The 27896-nt window shown below is 37.0% G+C and overlaps 1 protein-coding gene across 1 annotated transcript; it reads right to left on the reverse strand.

Moving 5' to 3' along the window:
- Positions 1-17801: 17801 nt before the first annotated feature.
- On the reverse strand, positions 17802-26584 carry LOC118269863 (uncharacterized). Its single transcript, XM_050706902.1, has 14 exons — positions 26363-26584; positions 26226-26283; positions 25509-25650; positions 24767-25007; positions 23788-23952; positions 23273-23418; positions 22643-22857; positions 22250-22329; positions 21294-21517; positions 20472-20694; positions 19947-20070; positions 18997-19141; positions 18465-18601; positions 17802-17951 (listed from the first exon to the last, which is right to left on the reverse strand). The coding sequence occupies exons 1-14, from the start codon at positions 26486-26488 to the stop codon at positions 17839-17841; spliced, it is 2139 nt and encodes a 712-aa protein (XP_050562859.1). The 5' UTR covers positions 26489-26584; the 3' UTR covers positions 17802-17838.
- Between the last annotated feature and the right edge of the window lie 1312 nt (positions 26585-27896).

A 27896-nucleotide genomic window follows, 5' to 3' on the forward strand; every position in this document is an offset into this window, starting at 1 on the left:
CTGCGGACTCCAAGCTGCTTGCCACGTGTGGAGATTATAGTAAACCGTCTTAAACATGTAGGAAGCCTATATATGAGGCTGGGCTATTGTTGATGATGATGTTGACACTTTGGAACGAGCATATAGCCTCAATGATAGACTGACGGACAATTCAATTTTACGTTTCATAAGTGCCTAATTTAGGATTAATTAAAACAAATGTTTTGACTTTGATAATAAAATAGTAAAAAATCTCTTATGTGGTTCTATAATAATTGAAAATAATGATGGCGGTTTGATTTAAAAACATTTAATTTAATATGAGGTAGCAAACAACAGTATACATGTTACAGAACCTTAACATTAAATACAGTCACAAAATTGACTACAAGAAAGCTTATATAAATTAAATAACTCTGAGTCTATAAGGAAAATCTGAGTATCGAATGTCGAGCCTCGTAAAAGCAGTCGCTTTGATGTCAGTAGAGACAGGGTTACACGTGAAGCTATACAAAACCAGTATAAACAGACCTTTGAGTGTGCGGAAAGTTCATACAAAGCGAGATCATGATAAACTGGAGCATGTTGTGTAGCTGTATGTACCTACATCAAGGATGAAAGGACTCGTTTTGTTGACTCATAAACCAAATGTTTAGACATTCTGATTGAACGGTTTCATCAGAACAGACTTATTGGTGATCGAGTTTATAATGTAAAATGAACGTACAGGCTGTTTTATACTAACGGGTTTTTTTCAAGGGGGGGAAATAATCGGAAGAGGTAATCTTAGACTCATACTGAGTAAAAAACACCCCGTTCCTACTCCTGCTTTTCGAGCCGGAGCCCTGGTAAAGTAAAGAGGTTGGAAACAGAAAATTTTATAACATTTTTTTAGGTATTGCGGAAAATTTTGTGACGAAAAAATTTGTTATCATGATTCAGCACGAATGCGGAAAGCTCAACCAAAGCGATAAAAGGACCTTTCCAGAAAAATCGTATAACAATACTTATTTTGTGTTTTTTTTTTTGAGTTTAGAAATCATTAATGATGTACTAGGTACAAACCTATATAATACTTATACTGAATTTCAATCTCTTCTTCTGTCCATTACAGTAAAGAAAGAGAACTATTTCTAGACCTTCTGTAGATATATAAAACGTTTGTTACCTTCTTGAAAATGACATGAAAACCTGTCATTACTACTTACAACACCATCAAAAGACTTTAATGTCCTTAAACAACATCACGTCACACGATTCTCCTCACGGGGTCAGTTGACTCATGTAAGACGGCGTCCAGCGCCGCGGCCGATAGGTCACTCGGCCATCCGTCTATGGCTTCCGATGTCAAACTGATTATATCTATGACGTCATAGTATTGGCACGGTTTTTCTTTCTGCTAAGTGCTTGTAAGTGGTACAGGAGTTACGGGTCTTAAAGATGTGGGTTTTGGTAGTTATAAAAGGTATGCGGACGTCTGTCTTGGGGGAATAAAAAGTGTGATGTTATACATATAAATAAAAAATAAAATAAAAATATACAAGTAATGTGTTATTATTTCCAAGTACTTGAATTCTGAAACATACTAAGTAGGTACTTATATTTAGACCTATAAAAAGCAAATATTTGAGTCATGGATATTTTTATAAATTAATCCAATTAATTGCCCAAAACTATTTCTGTCCATTTAGTCACAAATGTCTGACTTATGCAGTTATGATGGCAAGATCTATTTATTTCACATAAGCCAACCAAAAATAATATTTTAGTTTCAATGTTCGAATTATGTCATTATGGATTCTCATTAATCCTCAATCACACAATGTTTTTTAAGATTTTTATTTAAGAAAAAATATACACGGATCTCTTATAGATAGTTTACATATTATGGTGTAACTAATTACCCAAATATTTAACATAGGCATTTCTAACAAAAGAAATAGCTATAGCATTAGGTAATTCTAATCTTCATATAGTACTCTTATCATACCTATTAGTTAATTGTCAACATGCAGTTAGTACGTACTTACACAAAGTACATTATAGTGTACTATGCAGATCCGGAAGATGTAAATTGATGAAGTTAATTGGAGATCAACGCCCTTACGGTCAGAGGTCTCGGCTATTAGAACCGTTGTTCCTGTGCCGTAATTATTAATGTAACCGATATGGCTATAAGTGTCACTTTCCTTTGGATAGCCTCAATATGAGGCTACTTATAAATATTATGTTAGACATTTTATTTTACCTATGTAGTTTTACATTGTGAAGATTTCGATTTTTTGTTTATAAATCCATTCCGACTTCGAATAGTTAGGTACTTTCTTCAGATCAAACGTCGCAAGTGGGGATAGATAATTAGATAGGACATACGCTCCGAAGGGACCCTGACCATTATGATATTCCCAAGCAGACCTTGGATTGGAATCCCCAAGGGAAAGGGAAGCGTGGCCATCCTCGGCTATCCTGGAGGGGTACAGTAATAGAAGAAGTTGCGGGCATTGAAATGACGTGAAGGGAGGTGAAGTGGAAAGCTTTAGACAGATCGTGATGGAAGACCATGAGCGACCATGACCAGGCTATGTGTACCTAAATGTGTTCATAAATACCTACGACGCATACAAGCTCTCCCATTGGAACTAGTGTTTCTAGTGCTTCGTGAACAAAATCATTTCTCTCAAAATACGTTGTAACAAAGATATTTCATAGATACATCGTGTTACCTTTTTGTGTGTTTTCCACCTTTGATCAATTTGATACACCCATCACTTCCGCGTTTCCGAACATTCGCTTGTTCATCGCAAAATGGTACATAGAAGCATGAATGCGTATATAAAATGGCTTTACTTTGGAATCAAATCGTTTGCCATGCTTTACACGTTGACATACAATGATCCCATTTATTTGTGAAGAGCAATGAATGTGTATAAATTATACCTTGTTTTACTATTTAGGTATGTCAAGAAAACGATGTGTAAATTATTGGCATGCATCGTGAGCAATTTCTGACTTCATACTTCATTTCTTCTTGTTCAGAGAAAATGGTGGAAGATTACCAACTGTTTTATCACTTTAATTACACATTTAAAATCAGTTAAAACGGCAGAGTACCGTTAATTTTCTCATATCTTCACCAGCCAGATGACGTCCACTGCTGAAAAAAAGGGCAACCTAGTCCCCTTAGTCCTTCACGTTGAACTACAGCTCACCAATTGCATCCAATCTTCTCTCTTTCCACCACCTCACACACATCCATCCTATTTATTGCGAAATTGACATTAATCGTCAATACAGCTTACAACACAATTCTAAATCCACAACATAAATGCGTTACACTTGGCCACGTATTCATGTCAAATCGGGTTTACCCTACTTCCGACAAGAAAAACCTTTTGCAAGGCTTCATTCTCTGAAACTTGATTAGCTGTAATTATATCAACCTAATTAATGTAGTGCTAAGTGAGGGTTAGAGGGGATCTACACTCTTTGTATAATTCTTCTGTAGTTTTTTGTTTTTTTATTGAAAGATTATATTAGCTGTTTTGATGGGGAGTGCATTTATTGCATAGTTTTATCTCTTTATCTTATTAGAGAATCAGTTTCTGCCAAGCGCATTAACCGCGTTCGGTGTTACTCGATAAAATTAATGATGTATTATTCCACAGTAAAATAACCATCAGTCATCTTTGTGCCAAATTTCATCTTCATTAGGTACTAGTTTTGGTCGACCGGGGCGGTTTTAGTGAGTTAAAAATCCCACACACCCTATCTCTTTTATCATCTTCTATGTCTTTTATCCTCAAAAAGGCGTCTTTTGAAGGTTACCCCGTAATAAAAAAAGGTACTAGCTTTTGTATGAAAGAGTAAGAAACACACATCCTTATATCATCCCAAACTTTTACATTTATAATTTTACTAGCAGTAAGAATTAAACCCGAGTCCCACAACTCACCAGCGCTCACGTAGAATACCACGACCCGCAACAAAATGTAGCTCAACCAACAAAACTGTCATAACACGTCCATCAATAAACCGAATATGAAAATTGAGGTTATTGCCTCTTCACACAAAGGCGAAATTCAATTACAACCATGTGCCACTAGATATTGGAACCGAATTATCCACAGGACAGGTGACATGCTGTAATGAGTCGGTTGACTATCGATTTTTATCCGAACACAGGTGCTCATGTATTGTGAGTCAGCTTGGAAATCAAATTGGTATTAATAACACGTACGTACTTACATACAATGCATGCTTGTTCGAGGTTTATTAATAGGTATTCGATTTAATTATTCGCGACGGAGGAGAATTCTTTTTGGTGTTCTTTGAGAGTAGGGATCTACTTTTTACTTTTTCTTTTCTTTCTCTTTATACCCTTAGTCCTTACAGAGGGCAGCGATAGCTCCTTACTTGTTATAATTATATCCAATCACAGTGGAAGTCTGTATTTTCATTACTGATAAATCAATAGGCGTACTTAACTGTAAGTTGGCTTTTCTTTTCACTAACTACACGGTTGGCGCGGTGGTTGGGCAACTGGCTACCGTGCAACGTGTAGCAGGTTCGATTCCTGCACGGAGCAACTCTTTGTGAAATCCACACATTATTGTTTCGGGTCTGGATATCATATGTATCTGAACTTGTATATTTGTAAAGGCACCCATGACAAAAGAGAAAATCCTAGAGTGTGACAGGGTTTTTTTAAATGTGCACATCTCTCCATTGCTCTCTTTGGATGATTAAAAAGATTTTATTTGTGTTACATTACATAGAATATTCCTCCCAACTTAATAAATCACTATAGGCATTTAGTCTAATAAATTGATTATAGGTTCACTATTCCTATTTCTTAGATACCTAAGCAACATCGTGGTAAACTAGTATATAAATGAAACGCCAAGACAAATGAAGGCCGACCAGTCTCGAGGAAATTATTCAGCTGGCTCGTAACCACGATGAAATTAATCAGCAAAGGAAATGTGGAGCACCCATAGTGTAGACAATAGTTTTACTAAGAGGGCTTTAAGAAAGGAATAGCTGTCTAATTAATTTAGTTTAGGCTACGGACTCCACTTTAAGATTTGGTCGCGGAGCTACGTAGATTGTCAGTTGTTTTGGTTGTTCTAAAATTCTCATAGTAGCATGAAGACCAAAATTCAATCTTTCTTTTAAAGCAGTGTTTCTCTACCGGTCGTTACCCATGACTGGTTTGCAGTAGTCAATAAAAATGTCCATAAAATTAAATAAAACAAAACACAAGACTACACCTCTGTCTAATAAATACCACGGTTATAGCTTAAATTAAACTTATACATGTCCATAAAATTAAAAAATAAACAATACACAAGATTACACCTTTGTTCAATAAACAGCTTAAATTAAACTACAGATTTGACTGAAGTGAACAGAGTGTGTGACCACATGAAAAAGTAATAGTAATCATGGCCCCTAATCTAACAAGGATGATATAAATGTGGTCCTAGACCAGTAAAAGGTTGGGAAACCCTGTTTTAAAGAGTAATACATAATATATATATACACCTCTGTTTCTAATTATTTGGGGAATAAATTCATTCTAGCGTTTCGACCTATAAAAGGTGTGATGTATTATGAACATTATGTACATCAACCCATGAGTCATATTCTCTCTAATTAGCACTCGACTGAATCACTCACAAGCTGGTACGTGGTACAAGATTGTTATTGGCAATTATCACCTTCGCTAGTTCAACGAGAGATAAAGCAAATACGTTTTCCACTATTGTACACCTTATGACCTTCATTTAAAGACTATTCTGTTGTTCAACTGGTCGCAAGAACTAAATGCCACATAAAAATATATCGATACCTTAATTCGCAAACCAGCCAACTCCACATTTCGTCAACATTTTTTTTTTTTGTTTACATCGTATGGAACAAAAGGTATGATAGAGTTTTAAGTGTCTCCTGAAAAATTTGCTCATAAGGAGTTAGCTGGTTTGCCAATTAAGGTATCGATATATAATATATACGATTTCCATCTTCAGCAGCATTTAGTACCATAAGGAACTCTTCAGTAAAATACGTCTAACTTTTAAATGAACCCGATTCACTCCATTTCATCTCTCCGTCAGTACAAGAGTAATTACTGCCTTGATAGAAGTAAATCCACGCAAAAAGCAACTCTAAATTTACTCAAAACTCAAAGGTTTTCTAAAATTAGAAACGGTAAGAGCAACGTTGGCTCCCATAAAGTAAAATTTCGCTTGAAAAAATTCTGAGTAGGTACTCATTTTATTACTGAGACTTGGGAGTGAAATAATATTCTTTTTTTTTTAAAGCGTAAAGTACTCGCTAAATGCTTGAAGTTTGCTTGGAGGCTGGAGTAAGTCTAGCTACATTTTAAGGCATTTTGCATATAATTTGTGCCTGCGACGTTCTCTGTTGTAAAGTAGAATGCTAAACAAATTAAATCTGCAGAGCAAAGCCGGTAGGTCGAGTGTTTTAAATTAATTTGTAACTGTTTGAACTTTGGCGGGTCGTCTGTGTACACAACACAATTATTTCACTAGTAGGTTATCCACCTTTTTAAACAAGAAGATTAAGGGTGCTTTTGCAACAGAGATGTGCTATGCTACGTTGAAACACTACCACTTTAATGATGAGATGTGCTATGTTACGTTGCTGTGGATGCGTTTGGATTCCCCCAATCATATTCATTGGTACATATGCCAAGGACTTGTGGAAACAAACTTCAGCTGAGCTATGTTTTTTATATGCGTGCTATGGATGGCTTCCCTACCATCGATACATCGCATACTCGAGCTGCACATCTTCCTCGCACAGCTACATAGTTAAGTATCAGTGGAAACGGTCACATAGTTTCACAGCTTAGCTATTACATCTTCATAGCACATTTCTGGTAGAAAAGCACCCTAAAACGGGTCCATTTTTGTTCTCTTAGGTTATATCTCTTTCATTCGCAATACATGACATAAGCGCATATTTAATGATACTCGCACAAAGTGCCGGCTGCCAGGCTTTTTACGTTCCAGTATTCATTTCATTTGAGATTAAAATGTCTATATCTACTTTATGTAGGTTCTGTCGCGGACAGTGTAATGGAGTGTGAAGCTGCTGTGCTGTGTTTTATTTTAAAGCGGTTGCAAGCTTGATACTGGGTACTGATGGATCTGCTTTATTTAAATAGGTGTGTAGGTGAGCATCTAATGTATTGATAGCAGATTTCTAAACGTATTTTTTTAAAGGTAATGTATGGTAATAGGTAAAGAAAGACCTTTATGGAGTGGTAATAAGGTGTTTGATATTATGAAGCCATACGCACCTACTTTATAAAACAAAAGAATGTGCTGAAATTGTTAAATAACTTCAAGACTGACTGCCGCGTTTTTTTCGCCATCGACCTACACGACAACACTTCCATCCCCATCATATAGATGGTTGGCAGGCCACAACTGTGCGCTTCTTACGAAACGTTCTGCCTCGCACAGCAAACCTGTGGAATGAGTTAGCAGTATTTCCTAACCGAGACGACCTTCATATCTTCCAGAAAAGAGAGTATTCTTTTTTAAAAGGCCGGCAACGCACATGTGACTTCTCTGGTATTGCGGGTGTCCATTGGCTCGTGCCGGCACGTGCTCATTTGCCCCTTATTTCATAAAAAAGTGCAACCTCTGTCATTTTCAGAAGAGTATCACAACAAGTATAGGTATGTATTTTTCCGAACATACGATTCGATGAGACACGACTGCTTTAACGAAGCTTCAGTTTCAGTTTCAAGCTCTGGCTAACAACACGATTTCACCAAAACACGTGTTACATGTATGTATACCTATAGATACCGACATATTACGTGTAGATACCAACGTAAAAACAAAAGAAACACGTATTTATAGCATCATCATTAACTTCACAGAACTAATATAAATTAATATTCTCTCGACAGGTTCAAACAAAACAATACATGCCGAACTAAAGACAAAGCTATGCGATATGTATAGGGCTGTGAGTCAAACGGTTCTGGTGAATTTCAAACTACACACGTTGTGTTGGTGAATTCCCGATACGAATACCGATAGAACAAATATCGAGTATATTCCGAAATAGATATATGGTAGTTGATTTCCTTTGTATTGACACTATTGACCATGATATGTGATTGTGATAGCTTTACGTCATCAACAACTACACCAATTGGTGTCTGTAACTTACAGTATTCCTGGTCTATGAGCCAGTTCTATCTTCTGTTATATAAAAATAAGTCGAGTTTTCCTTCCTGACGCCATAACTCTAGAACGCACGAACCGATTTGCACGGTTTTGCATTCGTTGGAAAGGTTTATAGTAAAGAAAATTCAGGAAAAAATCAAGAGAAAAGCTGGAAAACAGGGAATATCATTGGTGCCGAAACAGAGTTCGCCGAGTTTGCTAGTGTTCAATATATTAAGGAGTTGCCGCATTGGTTCTAATCTTCACTCTTGGCAAGCAGGCGACGGTAAAAGTTACAGGTTTATTAGAGCACTGTTACCTGTTACTGTTACCAGGTCTCTGTGAAATGTAGTCTTTTAGTCGGTTCTTACGATACCCCGTAAAAAGAAAGATGGCGTGGAGCATGGTGACTAAGGCTGTGAGCCAAGCAGATATTTATAAAAAAATACCAATTGCATTACATGTCACATCTGAGCTCTGCTGTAGTGGAAACTGTTAGTTGAGTTGAGCAGATTTACATTAAAATGTATGGTGTTTGTTTGCACTGCTTGGCTCCACGCAGCTCCGCTCGACTCCACTCGATTCTGCTTGGCTCCATTTCACCCACCTATACAGATCAGCTCTGCACTGCTCAGCTATCCGCAGCTTTAGTAGAAATACCTACCTAATTTCACGACACTACTCCGCTTCTGTGGAAACGCAGCCTAATGAGTTCCAATGGTATTTAAAAAAATATATAACTAAATTTTTGTTTGAGCATTAATAGCGTGAAGTTACATAAGAACATAATACGTTTGCATACACAATTATAGTATATAGAAATAAATAATTCACATATGTATGTAGATTTGTCCGCAGCAACCGTTTTCATCATTAAAATTTCAGCGCACACTTTATTACTGAATACTGGTGTACGAGTGTGTAGGCCGTACAGATTTCAGAAATATTTTCATTTTCAGTTTACGAGAGCTGAATTTTAAGTAGTTACATTATAATTTAACTTTTTTTTTGGCGAGCCGAGTGGGAGTGTCAGCCTCTTACTGACTGTGACTATCCCATTCTTTCTCCTGCTTTTCGAGCCGGAGCCCTGGTAAACCCGGTGGGTAGTTCGCAGCTCCGGACCAGGCATCAGACTTACTAGACCCTATCTGTATTATAATTTAACTGAAATCCTGAAGAATGAAACCTTCGTAATATGTGAGTAATACAGGATCAGTTGAAACTTTAGTCTGGCTGGTATATGAAACCCAAAACTTCGAGAGTCCCACTTCCGACCACTCGGCTAATGAGGTAGTTATATTTGCAAATATACTTAAGTGGGTGTTATGAACAATAACAACAACTGCTTTGATCTCAAATTTATTAATAGAATCAAAAGGACTTTCTTTTGTTTTCTTTCTTTTCAAAGTGAGAAAAATAATTAGTAATTTTGTTGTAATTTTCTTATTAAAACATATTTAAAAATGTTGCCCCTAGCAATGTTTCTCTCACCACAGATGGGGCCCAGTAGGGCTGATGCCGACCCGGAGCTGCGGACTGCCTAACGGGTTACCGGAACTCCGGCTCGAAAAGCAGTAGTAGGATCGGGGTAGTTTTTAGTCAGTAAAAGTCGGACAGTCCCTATCGCCTCACCCAATGGGGAGTGAAGTCATTGGATGATTTTCCCCCTCAAAATATATCAATGCTCCTTTAACCAAAAATCTAAACTTATGTTGCAGCAGGAGAAAACCCTACTGTGGGGCAAAGTAAAAAAAGTACAAAAATCAGCGTTGCAAAAAACTGCTAAATAAATAAAATTATTTTTGCAGTAATGTTGGTGCATGGCAGCTCGGCAGGGTTGTAACAATCCGCTGTTAGAATGAGGTCGCTGGGAGCGCGGCTGTATTCAACCTGCCCGTTAATTAGTTTGTATTCTTAACCGAGGAATGCGTTTCGCGTTTCGGGCAACTGTTTAACTGTTTATGTCTCGGGTCGAGATGGTACCTACATACTGTTTTGTTTCGAAAGTTCTATTGGAGTGCTGTATGTACTTTTTAGGATGTTTTTTGTGTATTAAAGAGAAGTTTTATATGTATGAGAGCAATTGTTAATTTTTTTATGAACACTGAAAGATTAATTGGAAAGCAGTCTTATCATTAATATCAGGAGCTGCGGACTACCTAGCGGGTTTACCGGGGCTCCGACTCGAAAAGCAGGAGTAGGGACGGGGTGGTTTTTAGTCAGTAAGAGTCTGACAGTTCCTCTCGCCTCGCCCAATGCGGGAGAAGTCATTGAATGATTTTCTCCCTTAAAAAGCAATATTATGGTAAGTGTATAAAATATAGGAAATAGAATAGCAAAACAAAGCCGAAGGTCAAAAAATACTAAAACGTGTTTGTACAATCTTTAACGTGAAATAGAACGTCAAAAAGCTGATTTTCCCCAACTAAGTAAAACTCCAAATAACATTTGAATTTTGAGAAGACAAATTAATGAATCAAATAAAACTTTTTCCACCCACCTGACTACGAGGGCTTAACGACTGCCTGTCCTAAACAAATCCAAAAATTTGGGGTCTAAAGGTAAGCGTCCACAGACCCGTATCGTACGCATCGCACGCATCGGACGGATCGCATCAAACGGATTAATTTTTCAGACTGCGTCTACTGTATCGACAGCGATCGGATTGCCAACGCGAGTATCACTCGGATTTTTGAAATTGGCATTCCGTATTACGTCGTCGGGACGCATCACATGTAGGCATTACCGATGAGCGGTCCGTACGGTGCGGATCAGTGAACGTTGTTGTATGGGTTTCTATACAAGACAAACTAAAATCCGTTGCGTGCGATACGTCCGATGCGGATCTGTGGACGCTTACCTTAAAGGTCATTGTCAAACGGACCGACAAAATTATTGATTTGGTTTAAGGTTGCAAAAAAAGATAACGTCTTCAAATGTCTTGATAAAACAATCACTCTTCCTCCCAAAGTAATAGGATCGCTGATTTTGGAAAATAAATTGAGTTGGTCGAATGGAAAATACGAGTATCAGGGTGCCACTAAATTGGAAAGAAGAATTAATTAAAAAGAGATGAGAGTACGATTGGAGATTACTGTTTAAATGAGAATTTGAAATGTAGTCTTCTTGTTTTACAGTCTTGCACTTTATAGGACAACGCTATTACAAACGTATTTTAAGATTTTCGTAACAATATTCTGCCCTTCATTTAATAGGGTAGATGACTAATAAGTATGTATTTTTTATTTTCTTACAGAAACAAATACTTTCGAAGATATATCGATTTGAAATTTAAGGATTGTTGGGGAATCGAATATTGGGAAGATTGGGAACGGGGTAATTGGGCCTCCAGTAACCTCACTCACACTACAAAACACAACGCAAGCGTTCTTTCACGACTGTTTTCTGTGAGGCCGTGGTATCACTCCGGTCGAGCCGACACATTCCTGCCAAAACATGGTTCTTCCACACTTAAATGGAATAATATATAATAATATTGTTAAAATTGTAACCTTGAAATAAGTAGACATTCTTTAAAGGAAGGTCCTACAAGTTCTACCAATTAGTTGGGCACATAATATAATTGTTGGCAGACACATGTGTAGGGCTTCGGACAGCCGATTTACCGGATCATTGCTTTTAGGGCATCCACTTCAAGGTCGATATTTGTTTGTAAGTATTAAACTGATGAAAATAAAATAATACTGGTTGATGGTAGTTGATAATGAAACTTCATAGTTCCAGGGGCACCAGGGGCCTTACTCTTGAATCCTAATTCGATCGATATTGATATTGTGAAATTTCATACTCTTGAGTTGCAACACTAGCGCTCATTACATCCGTACTGAGTGGATAATGACTTCTCCCGCCTTGGGTGAGGAGAGAGCGAGTGTCAGACTCTTACGGACTAAAAACCACCCCGTTCCTACTCCTGCTTTTCGAATCGGAGCCCCGGTATACCCGCTAGGTAGTCTACTCCCTTGCCTCATCAGTTAATGAAAAGCCTCGTGATTAGTTAAAAAATGGCAATAAACGTTGCCATATCGTTGGACATACTTAGGTACCAACTTAAGTATAGGTTTGAACTACTTATGTGCCAAAGTTCTTCCTATTGATATACATGTACATATATGTTATGTATGTATTAATAAACAGATTTGCGATGTCATGACAATGATTAATGGATTAACTAATTAACACTTGACATCTGTTTACGGTCAGCTAGACAATCGCATGATCTATTATGAGATAATCCTTACCTTTTAACATAGATTGCTTTCAATATAATGCAGTAAAACCTTTATGAACACGAACATTTTGATTAATAAGTACCTATGTATTTTGCATCAGATAAGTCTATTATACTTTATAAGGAGGGTTACCGAGTGCCATGTTTTATGATTTTGTATTTTGAATTGAGGTTTTTTGGCGTTGATAAGTCTAAGTCTGGCCCGTTTTCTGCCAGAACGTCGAAGCGAAGATGTGGCCGAAGATAGAGCATATAGAATTAGAAAGTACCTATTCACTCTGTCCTTGAAAAGGGTTGTATTTCTCAAAAAAATAGAAGCCGGCAGATTGTTCCATTCCCCGGCTGCACACGGATTAGGAACGTAGATTCGAATCGTTTCGTTCGCACCCAAGGGAAGTCCACTCTGTAGGGATGATAGTGGGCCGATTTTCTACTACTTCTATGTCGAAAAGATGGCGGTTAGTTTTTGACTTTTGCGTGGTACCTTTTTTTTTTTTTTTTTTTTTTTTTGAGGGGGGATAATCATCCAATGACTTTTCTCGCCTTGGGCGAGGCGAGAGGGAGTGTCAGACTCTTACTGACTAAAAACCACCCCGTTCCTTCTCCTGCTTTTCGAGCCGGAGCCCCGGTAAACCCGCTAGGTAGTCCGCAGCTCCGGATCAGGCATCAGCCCTATTGGGCCCCATCTGTGGTGGTCTGATGGCTCTTTGAGGCGCGCGCGGAACGCGACGCGCCGCACGCACGGGTCTGGTTCTGTTCGGGCGGTGAGCTACCCTTGCTCGCCGTCCGCAGGCCCGCACTTACGGTGGCCGGAGATCGTCTCGGGATCCCCTACGCCCGGAGTGTCTTTCGCGACGGCTGGGGCGTGAGGAGGTTTGTTCTCTCACGCGCCCCGCCTCCTCCTTAGCTAGCATGACTGCTTCGCAGAAGGAGGAGACGGCATCCCAGTCCCTCTCGCTCCGCACCATGGCCTGAACCAGTGCCGGGCGCGAGAGGTCGCCGTCGCCGACCACATCCCTGAGGACTTGGCGGTGCTCAGCCCACGCAGGGCACACCGCCACCGTATGTTCTACCGTGTCCTCCGGGTTTGCGTGGTACCTAATATTGAGTATTTATTTATAACATAAAAGGCGAAAAGTGGGTGTAACCACCATCACTACACCTCGAACAAAAGCCATTATTGTTGATTTACATTAAAGTACTTCAAAGGAATCGCTATTTTTACATTCAAACACAAAACCAATTGTTATAACACTGTAGCGCAGCACATGAAGCTACCTAACCTGAACAACATCATTAATAGATTATGAACTTTAACGTTCAGTCACAGAGTCAAAAATCCTTTGTATAAAGCTGATCGTTAGGTGTATCTTGACCTGCCGGTCTACACAATGTGTGCCTCTAATAATGCACCGTGATACTGACCGGGGCTGGGCTTAATAAATCGGAGCGAGATTGTCCAAACATTCCGTGAATAGCTTCACAATATCATTGAGTAATAAGGAGTTAATTATTGCACGTGGCCCTTTGCGTAAACATTATGGTTGGGTGTAAACAATGCTGTGTTGGAGTGAACTCGCGCACACAATGTTGCTTGCATTAATTTTATGTTAATTGGGAGTAGGTATGTAAGAATAGTGTTGTAGATTACCTTTTCGTGTGTTGTTTTAAGTTTCAATCGATTTTTGAAAAGAATATGTTTCTTGTGTTTGATTTCGGGTTATCCTGTAGCTTCTATTTTTAAAGTCAAAGCATTTATTTCAATTAATCTTTAATTAGGCATTTTTGAAACGTCAAATTGAATTGTTCGTCAGTTTGTCTATCAGTGAAGCTAGGTGCTCGTTCCAAAGTGTAGCTTCGAATGGAGAAGAACAAGCAAGAAACTTTTTTTTTAATAATCTCTCATACTTCTATCTTTAGGTACCTATTGTCATTGTTAGTCATGGTTTAATTTAAAATTGATTAGGTAAGTACCTATTTCAAAAATCTATATTTTTTTAATTTACCTTGATCTTAATTAAGAAAACAAACATTGTGTATTGCGTAATGTCAAAAATATACCGACCTACCTGTGTATTTTTGTTACTATCCTAATAAATATAACAAACAATGAAATCTATGAAATTTACAATATTATAGTCAGAAACGGATATTACCTACCGACCTTTTGCCTACACAAGCAAACACATGAAATTATTCGCTTGGTATCCATATTGGAAACCGGCTTACCGCTAATAGTATTAACGGCCACATCGATTCAGCGCCCAATGTCCTGGTATAAGTCATCTATAACTGTAACAGTAATGGAAATTGATGGATATAGACATCTTAGAATAGATGTTCATAAAGTTATGTGTTGTTTGGGCCATTGCAGGTAATGCCAATGGCTATCTAATCCTGGGCGTCATATTCCAAATTCTGTACGTAACAATTAAATTGATTAAGTAGTTTTTTTATTGTGTCGTGGTGTCTCCGAGGTTTAAGACGGTTTCGTAAACTACCGTCAGCAAGTACCAATATGATTTTTTTTAAGGGGGGAAATCATCCAATGACTTCTCTCGCTCTGGGCGAAGCGAGAGAGAGTGTCAGTCCCTTACTGACTAAAAACCATCCCGTTCCTACTCCTGCTTGTCGTGCTGGAGCCCCGGTAAATCCGCTATGTGTTGCTATGTCCGCAGCTCCGGACTTTTTCCGCGTTATATGTACTTTCTAAGATTATTTAGACCCGAGGTAATAATTTCTGATTATATTAAGTTTGAAATCGCCAACCCGCATTGATTTCAACGCCAACCCGCACTGAATAGGCGTGGTGATTATTGCTCCGTGAGAAAAAGAGGCCTTTGATCAACCGTGGGCAGTTATAGGTTGTTTATGTGATGCAAGATTGACGTGGCTGGGCAATCGACTGTGCAACGTGTAGCGGTTTCGATACCTTACCTATGCGAAAAAACTTAATCGATCCCACATATCGATGCAAGATTTCCAATTACACCCAGAATGAGAGTAAATCTAATCTCACCACTTCAAGTATCGACTGTACTCACAGCTTACAGTAAATAAGTATTTCAACAAGTCAATGATCAATCATAACAAGTACCAAGAAGGGTACAGGAAACACCTCGATGTTTTATGTGCAATTTTTATAACAATTCACACTACGTCTGGTTTATGATAGAAATATGGAGTAACTAACTAAAGACAGTCATCTACTAAGAAATTATCGAAGCTTATGAATGGTGTTGGGTAGTTATTTTTACGTAAGTGGGTTACGAGGAGATCTGATACATGCTTTTTATAATTAACTCATCGGTGAGATGTTGAGCTTTTTATAACAATAGCCCTTAAGTGGGTTAGTATTGTCTAATTAGGTACGTTGGTAATCAGATATCGTGGCATATTTGAAGAGTGGAGATTCATAGGAAGTTTAGATAGTAGTTTGAGAATCCGCATTCTCTCAAGCTCTTAATTATTCTTCAAATGAGATAGGTGCTGGATGAAAGTGACAATGCACTTGCCTTGGGTGTAAACAAAATGGTTCGAATCCACGTTCCTAATCCGTGCAGCCAGGGAATGGAACAATCTGCCGGTTTCTATTTTTCCTGAGAAATACAACCCGAGTTTTTTCAAGGTCAGAGTGTATAGGTACTTTCTAAGTCTGTGTGCTCCATCTTCGGCCACATCTTCGCTTTGCCGTTCTGGCAGTAAGCAGATTGGTGGCCAAGCGCAGACTTATCAACGCTAAAAACCTTCGGGTGATCCGTCATTACTGACCTAATTAAAAAAAGTTTCTTATAAGTACCCCAAAAAGACATGCGATTGCAACTGGATACACAAATAAAATGTTACGATCACATCAAGTGGACTGCTCACACAATAGGTAGACAGGAATAAGAGAAAAACTCATTAGTGAGTCGCGAAGTACCAGCTGTGTTAGAAACTCGAAGATAAAGTGATGGACGACAGTCTTACAATGATACCGTCCTGTTTACGTTTGATATTACCGTACACAATGTCTTTTGATCCTTTTGTGCGTTGTTTTACTTTGTTTGGTACTTAGGTACCTATATCTTTTTTGATAAGAATTGTGTTTTGTTTCGTTGGTGTATGAGAGTGCTGGTGACATGAAGAGTCGAGTGTGGACCCGGTCTTTGCTCAGTTTAATTTACTGATGCGAATAAAATATCCATATTGCCTAAGTACCTACCAGAGAAGGTACTTTTTAGTGATGATGCCTGAAATGACGCCTAGCTTTTAGGATTGATGTTGTTGGATTTTTAAATCATTAAAACTACTCCAGTGGTCACCCTCAGCACCTGTGAGGGACACTGCAAGTCCTCTTAGTAGACCTGCTCCAAAGCCCCTATGCTCCCTATGGAAACTTAATTCTCCGATGAGTGAGCCTCGTTGTGTAAATTGCACGGAGCTTCGATCTGTCTAGCGTATTAATGGGCTCCACCTTAAAAAGAGGAGTTGGAACGAATTAGTTTTTAGTCGGTAGTGTCTGACACGCCCAAGGCGGAAGAAGTGATAGGACAATTTTATTCTCTATCTCAAAAAAAGGGTTTGTAAGACCAAGGAAAAAATTAAGATCATCTAACGAACAACAAACTCTCTTAAACTTACCGAGCAAAACGCAATAACCATTTTATATTTAGATAGGTAGGTACCGTAGAATCTGCATTTACGATACACCATAAAACATGATGACAACAATGTAACCGAGTTTCGATCAATTAGTTTATTAACCCGACTTCAAAGATTGACTCGTCTATTTATTTAGAATCTCGCGGCCGCAGTTTATTTTTTATTCCTTGTGATCTTTAATTTATACGTTCTGTAATGTAATGTACGTGTTGATTGGGAGTTCATTAGTTAGGCCGGTATGTAGTTTCAGCTGTTTGCATAATAGGTATTTAAGCTTCATTGTTTAAAGGTTTTATTTTTCCTACTTGTTAATAGCAGTTTAACCTTCTTTAATCTTTAAAAGGCATCTAATTTTTAATGTGAAATTCTTACCTCACTAAAACCGTTTCTGTAGCTGGTAAAACCACAATCGGCATCAATAAGCACTAAGACTTTTAATTCAACCAGATTGGAGTTCCCACTGTCCAACGCCACTTCTGAGTAGACCAGACAGACAGAGTAGACAGGTCTTCTGAGTAGACCAGTCTACTCAGAAGACCTGTCTACTCTGTCTACTCAAACTCCTCAATAGAATTGCCTACTTAGTCTACTCAGTAGAGAAGTCAGTTTGGTGGTTACTACCCACAGTCCAAGAGTAGGTGCAGTTGTATGTATTGTACAATGTGTATGGGAGTGTCAAGAAAAACAGTTTATAAATAAAAATATACCTTTATATTTATCCTTAATATGATAATAATGATCTTACAAAGTATTACATTAAAAAGCTAGTTTATTTACAAGTTTGTTGCTTATGAACATGTATTTAGTGATGTGATACTTTAATTCTTCTCCTAGTGTTGTTACTTCTGCCACTTCTTCTGTAGGGGGATCTGAAAACAAAACAGTAAATCAAATAAGAGAAGATAGGCATTTAAAGAAGATTAACGATGATTTTTATGCTCACTAGATGGCGCTAATAAATCACAAGATTTTGGTTATCTAACAGAGAATTTTCTATTCAGTCCAATTTTTAAAACTACAATAGTTTAACTCGGTTAATAACCAAAAAAATATACCTACTTCACGATACACGATATTTATTACTTCCACCTAAAGAAAAACGATTACGAAACCTTTTTTTTTTGTTTAATTTAAATTTTTATCAAACAGGGCACGAATATCTGACGCCATCTAGTAAATGAACACAAAAACTTTAGCCGTCATCGGACAAAAATGGAATTTCGCTTTACTAACGCCATCTATTGAGCAAGATGCGTAGCTCGCATTCATTACAAAGTAACTCAAGTCTCATTCATTGCAGATGTGTGATCTAGCATGCAATCGTGGACTAACTCATAATTTATTTCACTACTTAGGTATTGTAATTATGTAACTGTGCTTACCTATACTCTGCCAAACACTCGGTGGGAAGACTGGTTGTTGGGAGAACACATATACCATCTTAGATTCCCTTTGTATGCCCTTGTTGGCTGCATTTTCTTTCCTCGTCATTTCAACTCGATACCAGTAGGCCGGTTTCCTAGCATAGTAAAAACCAATGGGTAATAGTTTAAAAAAATATGGTATGTAAGTTATGAACGTAAAAAATGTTATTCAAACGAATAGGTAATAATTACAAATGTAACTACTTTCGATTATTATCTAAAATGACATAAATTTTAAGAATCTTTAGAAGTTTTAAACAATATATTTATCAATTAAAAAATGGGTGTTAGCTTAATGGTTTTTTTTTAAATAATCTGATTGAGTTTCTTTATCTATCTTCTCCATTCGAAGCTATACTTTGGAACGAGCACCTAGCTTCATTGACGGAGAGACTGACTGAATATTCATTTATTTATTTGTTATCATTTCAAAGTACCTATCTATTTATAGTTTAATTGGAATAAATGATATGATTTTGACTTTACTTACTTCAAATGATCCTGCACGATGTTATTAGCAATGGGCATACTAATTCTTTGAATGGGATCGCTCATCAACTGCCCCACAGTTCTTATAGGCGATTTCTCTGACACATAGTGTTCTAATAATCTTGATGCTATTGGTTTGAGGCTGGCTGAAATATAGAATTAAATATTATTAAGATTTTGTTTCTAGTCGAAATAGTGTTTGTTATTACTAAACAATTCAATATTTAGGATGAGGAGGCTTTTACAATATTAGTGACCTAACTACGATGCAAACGCAGCGTAGGACGTCCACCAACAAGGTAGTCAGATAACCTGGTTAAGGTCGCAGGGAGCCGCTGGATGCAGGTCGCTTCCAACCAGCCTATCTGGAAGTCATTGGGGAAGGCTTATGTTCAGCAGTGGACGTCTTGTTGCTGATATGATGATGATGAACTACGATTCCTAAGCTGTGTACGAATTATAGGGTCGCGAGATATGACGCGTGCGGGTCTGCGGACGGCGAGCAAGGGTAGCTCACCGCCCGAACAGAACCAGACCCGTGCGTGCGGCGCGTCGCGTTCCGCGCGTGCCTTAAAGGGCCATCAGACCACCACAGATGGGGCCCAGTAGGGCTGATGGCTGATCCGGAGCTGCGGACTACCTGTCTGGTTTACCGGGGCTCCGGCTCGAAAAGCAGGAGTAGGAACGGGGTGGTTTTTAGTCAGTAAGAGTCTGACACTCCCTCTCGCCTCGCCCAAGGCGAGAGAAGTCATTGGATGATTTTCCCTCTTAACAAAAAAGCTGTCTACCAACCATAGGGATTAAGACCCTTATCCTCCCTTTCAACGGAAAAGTCTTCGTTCAATCGGTTCGTATTTAATGATATACGAAACCTTACGATACTCTATTGATGGTTGTAAGCTGAGAGGAAAATAAACAATTTTAGCATAGCGCAATAAAAATAAGCTTTACCAAAATCAGCTCTCAAGCAGCTCTCGGCGCGATGCAGATGTTCTAAACACACATGGACTTGTGCAAACTTCATTAGAAGATTCTTCCACGGACTTATGTCGATTTCATCAGTTATTAGTGGCACCTGTAACAATAATAAATTCGGTTTTAATGAAGATGCCTTCATCTAGGGTAAATATTTAAATAATCTCAAAACTAGACTAAATAATAATATAAATATCACTGCCTTGTTGGTTGACTGGACGCAAATGCGACGGGGTTTCGGGTTGAATTCTCGGTTCGGGCAAAGTATTACCGGGTTTTTTTCGGTTGGTCGAAAATGTCTCAGTAGCAGCAGAGTCTGGAATTGTGCCCAATAAATGGCAACAGGCTCACCCCCTATTACAAGCGACTTTAAAACACAAATGGTGAAAAGTGGGTGTACATTGTACTGTGGCATTACATGCCTTAATGTGCACCTCTGCCTTACACCTTTCCTTCGGCAATGTTTAGTACAATAATTAATATTATAATTACAATACTAACCTCATTAACATCCTTTTTCTCAGCAACAAGTCCATGTTTCTTCAAGGACGCGAAGTCATCCACAGTTAGTTCATGTGTGTCTTCCTCGTAGAACGACTCACAGTCCAAGCGAATAGAATGCTCGGCCGAGGTGAAACTCTCGAACGGATTCAGTTGGAAGTCACCCCCACTCATTGTCATGTCTTGTATAGTTTGGTTTATTTGTTCTATTGATTCGTGTGTCCTGGAAATATAAAGAATGTGAAATTGTGACTTCGGTAAAGGACCAGTAGAGAGCCCATCCAATATCTATACATACAATAGTGTATTAGCTAGCTAGGTAATACACTATAATAGCTAGCTAATACATATAATAGCTACTACACTGATGATTATTACTTACTAAAGTGTTTAGAGGGCTTAGTACGAGTTTATTTTACGTTTAACGAAATAGAAGCGAGAGCTCGTTCGGCGCTATAATGGGTTGGTTCTGTTTCGCTCTCGTTTCGATCTCGATAAATGTAACAAACTCGTACTAAGGGTACAGACATAAGATCACCCAAATTCAGTAAACTTTTGGCTTCTCGGTCTATAAAATGTATTTAATCCTATGATATTCTAATACTAAAGTAATACAGTAGAGCAGTATGTGGCACATGAGATATCGGCCTCGGATCGTGATCCCCGAGGAGAAGATTATGGGCCTCCAACGTGACTTGAACCTAGTTAAGTAATATCGTCGAATAGTGACACTAATAATCCGTAAAATGTAGTCAATTCTCTCATGACAGTTTAAAACAAAACCAATTCTTTAATTAAGATGTTCCTCAAAGCAACACAAACCTTGCATCACTATTCCAGATCCCAGCAATGAAGAAGGAATGCTCCAACAGTGACATGACCCTCGTGTATTCCCACATAGTCTTCTCAGTACCGACTTGAGCGACCAATGACAAAGCTTGAGGTGGACTGGAGCGAAGATTCTTCAATACTTTGGAAGCTTGAGAGTGTCCTCTTGATAATTTGAGGACTAGCTTCGATAGATACGTTTTGTTGTTGGCGTCTATCTGTTATTTAAGAAGAGAAATCTATATATTAATACGTGATGCAAAAACTTTGGACCGCTTTTTACGAAAATTGCGCGGACGTAGGAACATAAAATTTGGTACACTTATAGTTTATGTGTAGGAGAAGTACAGAACGCTAATATTTTTCAAAAATAATGCTTATAAAGTACATTAAATCAATAAATAAAACATTACACACACATGCATAGTATCTGATCGTATTTGACAAAACGTCAAAATCGATAGACATTGCGATGATATTGACGTCTCATATGAATAGAGTTTTATAAAAGAGTTTGTTTGAGTTTGAGTTAAATAAAAATTATTCTTGAACGTATGTTAAGTGGTATTGTAAATTAAATCGTATATGGTTGAATTTCAACCACTAGGCGACCACTAGTGCATTTAAATTGGTTGTTAAAGAAAAGGTGAGTGATTTGGAAAAATAAATATACTTTATTAAGGTTGCAGTAGATTTCGATATTGTTTAGCAGTTTAGTATTTTTATAATAACTACCGTGAGACATACTAAAGTAACTAAAAATAACGGTTTACTCAGCCAGTAGGCTGCGCGACGTCACCGCGTCTGTGCACGCTGCTCATGATGAAGTATATCTACGGCTCGAAACTAGTAGAAGTTTTTTCCATTAATTTACGTGAGTAAACCGTAATTTTTAGTAAATTGTTTAGCAGATTGATGAATATAGACTTAAGTGATTTATTAATACTTACAAATGGTCTTATTTTTCCTGAAGATATAAACTTGAGAGCTTGTATTAGTAGTGTTATTAATTCCTCTGCTGTTTCGCAATCTAAAAAAAAAGGAATGTGTAAGACTCCTTTGAAGCAAAACATGCCTGTGTAAGGGGGACCCCGTTCTTCCATATCATTTTATTTTACAAAATTAACAATTGTAGAAAATGAATGAAGTAATTAGATTAAAGCAACACATTGACTTGATAAGAAAGGAGAGTGGAAACGGACAGATAGTAATTTAAACAAAAAGATACTTAAAAGAAAATCTATTAATATTTTCACCCCAATTGAAAATAGATGAAGCTACTACTACCATATACAAAACACTATATACCAAACTCCTTAATTAACTATGTACGAGTAACTTACCTCGCAATATATCCCAGAGTTTATAAGTGAAGTCATTAGAAGACCCAATAGTATTCATATCGTTAAGACATTGTCCTAGAGTTGTAGTGTCTTCTGTGACACAAATGCACCCGCCAGCAGGACATTCCGCGGTATAAGCATATGTTTCAGTCTCGTTTAGTAATTCATTTACACGTTTCGAGTTGTTGGGGCGTCTTGCGCCTGGGATGTTGTTTCTGGAAGCAATTTGGGAGATATAGGAGTTAGAGAGTACGAAAACTATTTATTGTCTAATTTTATTTGCCCTGAAAAATCGGTTGATTATTATCTTTTTCGCAAATTACGTTGGTTTGTTGGATTAATGATTCATCTCTTATTAAGTTGTGTAGGTACCGAATTTTAGTACCGATACGTTATTGATAGTGTATGTGAATAGATTCAAAGCTGTTTCTACACTACACTGTGCACATTAAGAATCCACAGAAAGATTTAAATTAAAATTTATCTATGATTTAAATTTGATCATAGAATCACTGTTTTGTATACTTACAAGATCATTGTTCAAAAACACTTAAAAAATGCCTTAAAAAATGACCACCTACTGATTTGACTTTGTCATTGAAACAGGTAAGACAAAATAGTACTACCTACCTGATTGAAGCAGTTTCCAGATTGACAGAGGAGTAACCCGCAGCAGTCATGTCGACGAGCAGTTGGTTCATGTTGTGCAGTGCACACACAGACCGCCAGATGGCGTTGCATGGACTCGCGAGGTGGCCAACTATGATCTCTTGCTCCTGTAATTATAAAAATATTTCATTTATATTTTAAAAATATGTTAAACTAAAAATGTACTACATGACATTTTGAAAATAAACAAATTATGACAATCTGTACCTAAATAAAGCTTGTTTGCAGGATTAATAGCTTTAGCTTACAACTGAGCAAGTCAGTTTTATTATAACTTTCGTGAGACATACTAAATGAATGATCAAGTTATCGGCTTACTCACGTAACTGTTCGACAAGGAACTTGAGCCATGCATGAGAACTTGAGCCATATTCATGAGTAAGTTAGTTTCATAACATGAATTTAGTAAGTTTAGGGCATTAGTTTCATTAGGCTTTAGACAATAACACATAATCCAAATAAACAAAAATACTTACAAAATTGACTTTACAGCTGATATAAGGTGTATGCAGTGTCTTCCCAGGCCATTCACACCGTAACTCTGTGACACCACCATGAGGAGCATTGACCAGCTCATCAGTGTTATAGGAAGCATATGATATGCCGGAGATCAGGTACTTGCAGTCTACTAGGGTAGTTATCTGAAACATAATGTACATATTATACAATGTGATAGGGATGGGACTTCTAGCCCGTTAAGGCTGAGTACTACGTCTAATTTTATCGAAAAAAATAATAACATGGGGGGTTGAACCCCTAATTGAAAATATTGAAAAATAGTGATTTTTTCAGTAAAAATAATTCACAAATGATTTTTTTTCTCACCAAAACATTATCAAACATATGAAAAAAGTAATGAATTAGTTAGCCAAGGTTATTAGCTACCGTTTGTCTTTTTTTTTTTGTTTCTACGACGCATACAACCTTTGATATCAAAAAAAGTAAAAAAAATATTAAAATAGCCATAACTTTTAGGGGGAAGGGATTCGACCCCTTCGACACCCGACTTTTGTCGATAAAATTAGATGTAGTACTCAGCCTTAACGGGTTAGAAGTCTCACCCCTATCACATTGTATAGAAACTTATTTATTAGTTCTCAAGGTAGTATCTACATAATGTTATAAATTTTAATTTATAAAGAGGTCAGGAGAGGTACACATAATAATTTATTTAACATTAGTTATCTTTTTACCAAACATTTATGTTATGTCTCCCACATAAAAGAAATTAAACCTATTGTCTTAGGGACAAAACTCTTTAACTTTTTTATTAGAGGTTGTAGAAAAACTGGGGTATCAAGCATGATAAAATAATTCTAGAATATTTATCTAGTGTTCACGCATATGAAGTAGATTAAACAACTTAAGCATTGAACAAATTGCATAATATAGATGTTTCAAGTCACAATTAAGTCGTAAATATCAAACAACATAAATTAACATAATAAAACTCACTGAGTCCACACTCAATCCCTCTAACTTTGCATATTCTTCGACCAACACATCCAAATCAACATCATCCTGGTTCGTATTACCATCATAAGTGACCATGCCCCTTGCAAAGTGAGTGCTATCAGACTGAACAGTCACCAACAAAGGTTTACTATCTTCAACGGGATTGGTCAATATCCAAAGAGGTACTGCATCTTCCGTTGTTACTTGGTCTCGGTTTTTGTTGTAAAGGTTTGATATTTGTCTTGAAGTAGAATTATTAAGTGGTTAAGAGAGATATTGGAGTAATGACCTACCCTTAGGTCACTTGTGTCATAATTATTAGAAACGGATAGGTATGAATTTCATTCATAATTATTACTTTTTCAAGATTTGTTAGGCGAGGCGGTGTTGGGTGAGGCGAGAGAGTGTCAGACTCTTACTGACTACTACTCTTACTGAACCTCCCCGTTCCTACTCCTGCTTTTCGAGCTGGAACCCTGGTAAACCCGCTAGGTAGTCAGCAGCTCTGGATCAGGCATCAGCCCTACTGGGCACCATCTGCGCCGTTCTTCGTGTCGCACACGAAGAACAAGCCAATTTAATAAGTTAGTATTGTTTTGGATAGTTTATTTATTGTGGAAGGTATAAAACATATATATATAGGCTATAAAACATCATACTATGATCAAAAGGAGCTAAGCAGAGCAGGTTAAACTGCAGAAGTATGTAGTATCTTTCAGATATAATTTAATAAATAACTTACCTAGCCACCTCAAGACTGATAGGACCATGAGTACCTTCCTCTTTGGTCCACAATTGAGGCTCATCAGTCATCATGGTGTCATCCAATACTGTGTGCAGACTTAGATCCAGCTTCAGCGGAGATCCTGTTAGCTCTAGTTCTTCTGTAAATTATAATAAATAGAGATTAAACATATTTTAACTGAATGTATCTGGTTATGTCATAGTTCAAAGAATTATACTAATCTACACTTATAAAGCTGAAGAGTTTGTTTGAATGCCCTAATCTTTGGAAGTACTGGTCCGAATTGAATAATTCTTTTTGTATTGGGTAGTGCATTTATCGAGGAAGGCTATAGGCTATAAAACATCATGCTATAACTAAGAGGAGCCGAGCAGAGCGGTTGAAACCGTGCAGAAGTAGCTATAGTGCTATATAAGTAAATTAGGTGTGAATGATTAAATACGAATGATAAATTATTACATACACACACATTAAAATAGCGGCTGATTTCTATTTATAGGAATAATAGCTTACTTACCTAATTCCTGGTTTTGTGTTAGAAAAAACAAAAGAGTGTTGAGATTCCATAATTAAATATTTGAACTGTGTACGGAGTATTACGGAGTATAATGTAATAATACATTCTTATTAGCTAAATTAATTAGTTTAACATAAAAGCGTAATAATAATTGTACAAATGAATGAAACGAGAAATTATTTCAATTTCTTACATACCAGCCTCATTTCTGTTGTCTTTAGTCGCGTTATCCGATATGTACGTAGGTTGTTTGGCCTGTAATACAAACTCATTTAATTCCCACTTTATTCAAGGAACAACAAATAAAATATTTCGTTATTTATTAAATTTTTACCTTGTTACAAACCAGCACGATATCTCTGTTACTTTTCGTATACATTTCCACATAACTTGGGCTTTTCTGTTTTTCAATGTAATATTTAGGATAACTATCTATCACAGGTTTTATTATATTATCCATATTGATTTATTTACGCGTAAAATTAAATAAATGGACAATACAAACGAAATAGAATCCGTTGTTTTCGTTTTACAATTTGAATTTGGAATTAATTGACTTTGACATTTGTGAGAATGACAGTTGGTGGTTGGTGTTGCCAGATATTCACATTCGTTTAATTTTAGTTTACGTCTAATTTTGATTTTATCTTATTCATTTATAGCGAAATTTATATACACATTTAACAATATAAAAATAAATACTTTGACTTAAATATTCAATTCATTTACAGTAACTGGTGGTAACCGTGCATTCGTGAACTTCCAGGACGGCAACATAGATGGCGTTAATAGTTGCTATTTTGATTGAGGAGCGGGTGTTTTAATATTTCGTGTTTGTTTCCAGGAGGTCGATATTTATCGACCTTACTTACTTACTTTTTTATTTTAATAGACATAGTGATATTTTTATTATTAGGTATAATACTTGCTTTGACGTTTAAAAGTCCCTTCCTGGTCTATTTGAAATAAGTAATTTTAAGTTTGTATTTGATATGACTTTCAGAATTCATATTATTGCTAGGTAGATACCTATCTATCCATCCTTGTTCAATAAATAGGTACCTACCAAAATAAAAACAAATCTAAGCACAAAATGAATGAAAATCTTTGAATAAACGTTAGATAATAATAAGAAGATAAATAAGTAATGACTTGAATGACATTTTGTGATTGATTTATTGATATTGACGTAACACGTTTTGTTCATTACAAACAAATATTTTTTAGATATGGTCACTATTTTTATGATTATTTTTTTAAGAATAACGTCTAATTGTTTGACATTTCCCATTTCTTGGTAAGATATTTTTGTTGGCATTGTGATTCGTATCAAAACAAGACATTGTTTACTTGTTTCATATATAGCAGGTATACCTGTCTAGGTACTATTAGGTAGGTAGGTACTCTGTAACTCACAGTCAATAGGGATGATGACAGGGTATGAATAAATTGTGACATATTAGACACGTAATTTTGTAATTAGTTAAGATATAAAAATAATAAGATAAAAATACTTAGACGAAACGAACCAAAGTTTAGGAGTGGGAGCAAATACGTCATTTCTACGTATACTGACAATACCTCTTGAAAAGGTATAAAATGTACCTAGACTAGTGATGTCACGCGATATTTCAAATTGATATATCTTCAAAAGTATTTGTTTCCGTAAGAAAATAAAAAATACGTGTCTAATATTTTTAAATGATCTACAATACGGACATTAAAATAAAAATTAGTCATCTACCCTATTTCAAAGACCATAGGTTTTGAAAAACGTATAGGTAGGTACTTACTTTACCTTTACTATTTTTAAATTAGAATATTTAAACAGAGATATTTTTCAAAGGCCCTCAAAGATATAGTATTAC

This window comes from Spodoptera frugiperda, chromosome 30 (assembly GCF_023101765.2).
Source record: "Spodoptera frugiperda isolate SF20-4 chromosome 30, AGI-APGP_CSIRO_Sfru_2.0, whole genome shotgun sequence".
Lineage (NCBI taxonomy): Eukaryota > Metazoa > Arthropoda > Insecta > Lepidoptera > Noctuidae > Spodoptera > Spodoptera frugiperda.